Source organism: Chelonus insularis, unplaced genomic scaffold (genome assembly GCF_013357705.1).
Source record: "Chelonus insularis isolate UGA/USDA-ARS -01 unplaced genomic scaffold, ASM1335770v1 contig_324_pilon, whole genome shotgun sequence".
Taxonomy (NCBI): domain Eukaryota; kingdom Metazoa; phylum Arthropoda; class Insecta; order Hymenoptera; family Braconidae; genus Chelonus; species Chelonus insularis.
Genome location: NW_023276494.1, coordinates 22547 through 24851, shown reverse-complemented (window position 1 = coordinate 24851; position 2305 = coordinate 22547). Strand labels below are relative to the sequence as shown.

Sequence of the window (2305 nt, the reverse complement as noted above, 5' to 3'; positions counted from 1 at the left end):
AAAAGTTCTACAAGTTTTTTTTTAACATGAAATAATAATTAATCGTCCTGTTGAATTAAGTAAATAGCTTAATCAAGGTAAAATTAATGCCAAACGCAACACGTGTCAGTCACTATAAATATTTAAAGTAAACATTAATGGGTAATATCAGTACCACAAATCAACAATTCTAAATATAGAATAATTTCAATGTTTCCAGAAATACCATGTGTCAAACAATGCTCTGAACAAACTTTCAGGTGTAAAACAATTATAATAATAATATGCTAAGAAAATTTTTTATCAACTTGAATAAATAAGTTATGTAAGAAAACATCCACGATGATGATAAAAGTCGTGCTGCATTACTATTCGCACAATTGCGAGTAAAATGTCGAGAGTGATTAAACTCCTACTTAATTGTATCATATTAGTGAACTTATGTGATATGATGGATACCATAACACGTAAGTGAAAATTTTTATCTCATAATAATAAATAACTCTATCTTTATTACCACAAATCCAAGTGTTCAGATATTAAATATCTTAATTTTTTCCGATTTGCAGTGTAGTTGTGTTACGATTGTTATAGCTTAAGATGAAATGAATTGACATTAATTATTACCATAAAATAATAGTGTAAAGTAGTTATAAGCTTTGATTTAATAAAGTTATATTTTTCAGCACTACGTATCATATACAGGGAAATGTGGTTTGCTTCACCAATCAGAGAACCGAGTCACTTCAAACCAAAATTATGTACTTATGTTATAGTACATGAAAGTGGTGGTCCAAATTGCGGTAACTTTGCAGATTGTTGCAAATGCGTTAAGGATTTGCAGGTAATTTTTAATTTATTCAAACCAACGTCAGTCGATTTAACAGCAATAGTGTCATCCTTTCACTGTCAATCCTTAAGTATTTGGTAAATAAGTCAGTGGAGTTTACAATCACTTAAAAATCAGTAAAACCTCAGAGAGTAATCGATCTCGTGCTCATCCGCATTTTCAATCCACGCCTTAACCTAGCAGTTGCTCAGCTGTCTAAATACTTGATATTTGTAACAAAAATAAGTCCTTCTGAATGAATATATTTTTATTTCAATGACATAATTATTAACTTCCTTATGGAGTCGATTATTATAATGGGGTCGATTTTTAAAATTCGTCATTCATACGATTATTAAAAAAATCAGTATTAATTAAAATTAATCCAATACTCTAAACTTCTTGTGGTTCAATTAAAACTGATCTACATCGAGCAATCCCCACCACAATCATAGTTCCACGACAATATTATCAAATAGTTGTTATTAGAAATTTTCTTTTATTTTCTATTTGTTTATTTAAAATCAATAAAAAAAGAGTGACCCAATTACTCATTTAAAACTATAACAGATTGTAATTTATATCATGAACAAAAAAAATCAAAACTTATCACTTATTTATTTCATCTATCAGCAGAAGGATATTACAAGTAAAGGAGATATCAGGTATAATTTTTTAATTGGTGGAGATGGAGCTATTTATGAAGGACGTGGTTGGTACAAATCGTCAATCAGTATTCCTGAATATGATGCAATCAGTGTCTCCGTTGCTTTCATTGGATCATATACAAGTACGCAATTGATAGTTTCAAATGAATATATTCAAGAAGTATTTCTGCTAATTTTGATTTAATTATTGCATATTTTCTTGATTTTTCAGACCAGTTTCTTACAACAGTAGAATGGGCTGCTTTCAAAGATTTGATCAACTTCGGAGTGGCATATAAATTTATTAGCAAGGACTATCAGATTCTAGGGCATCAACAATTTCGTATTATTCCAGAAGTATATCCTATCTACCATGCCCAATGTCCTGGTCGTCATGTTTACGAACTTCTAGGTGCTCTTTCTCATTGGAATAATAGAACCGTGACGATTTATCGAAATTAGTAAACTGGTTAGAATAAGCTATACTTAGAAATCATCTTTTATATTATTTTTATATTTTCTATTAAAATTAACAATTTAAATGTAATTTATTTTATTTAGTAAATATTTTTATAATGTATTAATAATTATTAATTTATTTGCATTAATAAAAGGATTTATTATAAATTCTAAAAATTATGCAAATGTTTTGGAAACAAATATGGTAACAATTTATTTTAATGTTAAAAATGTTATTTTTATTTATTGTTGTTTCTAACATGTGATTGGTTGTTTGAATGTCGTTATAACGTAAAAATTATTTGTCATATGAAGTTTATACAAAAGAACTTTGAGCGAATTTTGTAGAACCCTGTAAATAAATGTGTAATTATTATAAAATAAAATGTTC

General features: G+C 27.7%; 1 protein-coding gene across 1 annotated transcript; it reads left to right on the top strand.

Moving 5' to 3' along the window:
- The first annotated feature begins 373 nt into the window (after positions 1-373).
- On the top strand, positions 374-1930 carry LOC118065920 (peptidoglycan-recognition protein SC2-like). The gene is made up of 4 exons (XM_035081542.1): positions 374-446; positions 666-823; positions 1442-1598; positions 1688-1930. The coding sequence occupies exons 1-4, from the start codon at positions 428-430 to the stop codon at positions 1915-1917; spliced, it is 564 nt and encodes a 187-aa protein (XP_034937433.1). The 5' UTR covers positions 374-427; the 3' UTR covers positions 1918-1930.
- Positions 1931-2305: the final 375 nt, after the last annotated feature.

Excerpts from the sequence above, each read along its gene's own strand:
- LOC118065920 (XM_035081542.1), top strand. Across the intron at positions 824-1,441 it reads AATGCGTTAAGGATTTGCAG|CAGAAGGATATTACAAGTAA; the intron begins GTAATTTTTAAT and ends TTCATCTATCAG. Across the intron at positions 1,599-1,687 it reads TTTCATTGGATCATATACAA|ACCAGTTTCTTACAACAGTA; the intron begins GTACGCAATTGA and ends TTGATTTTTCAG.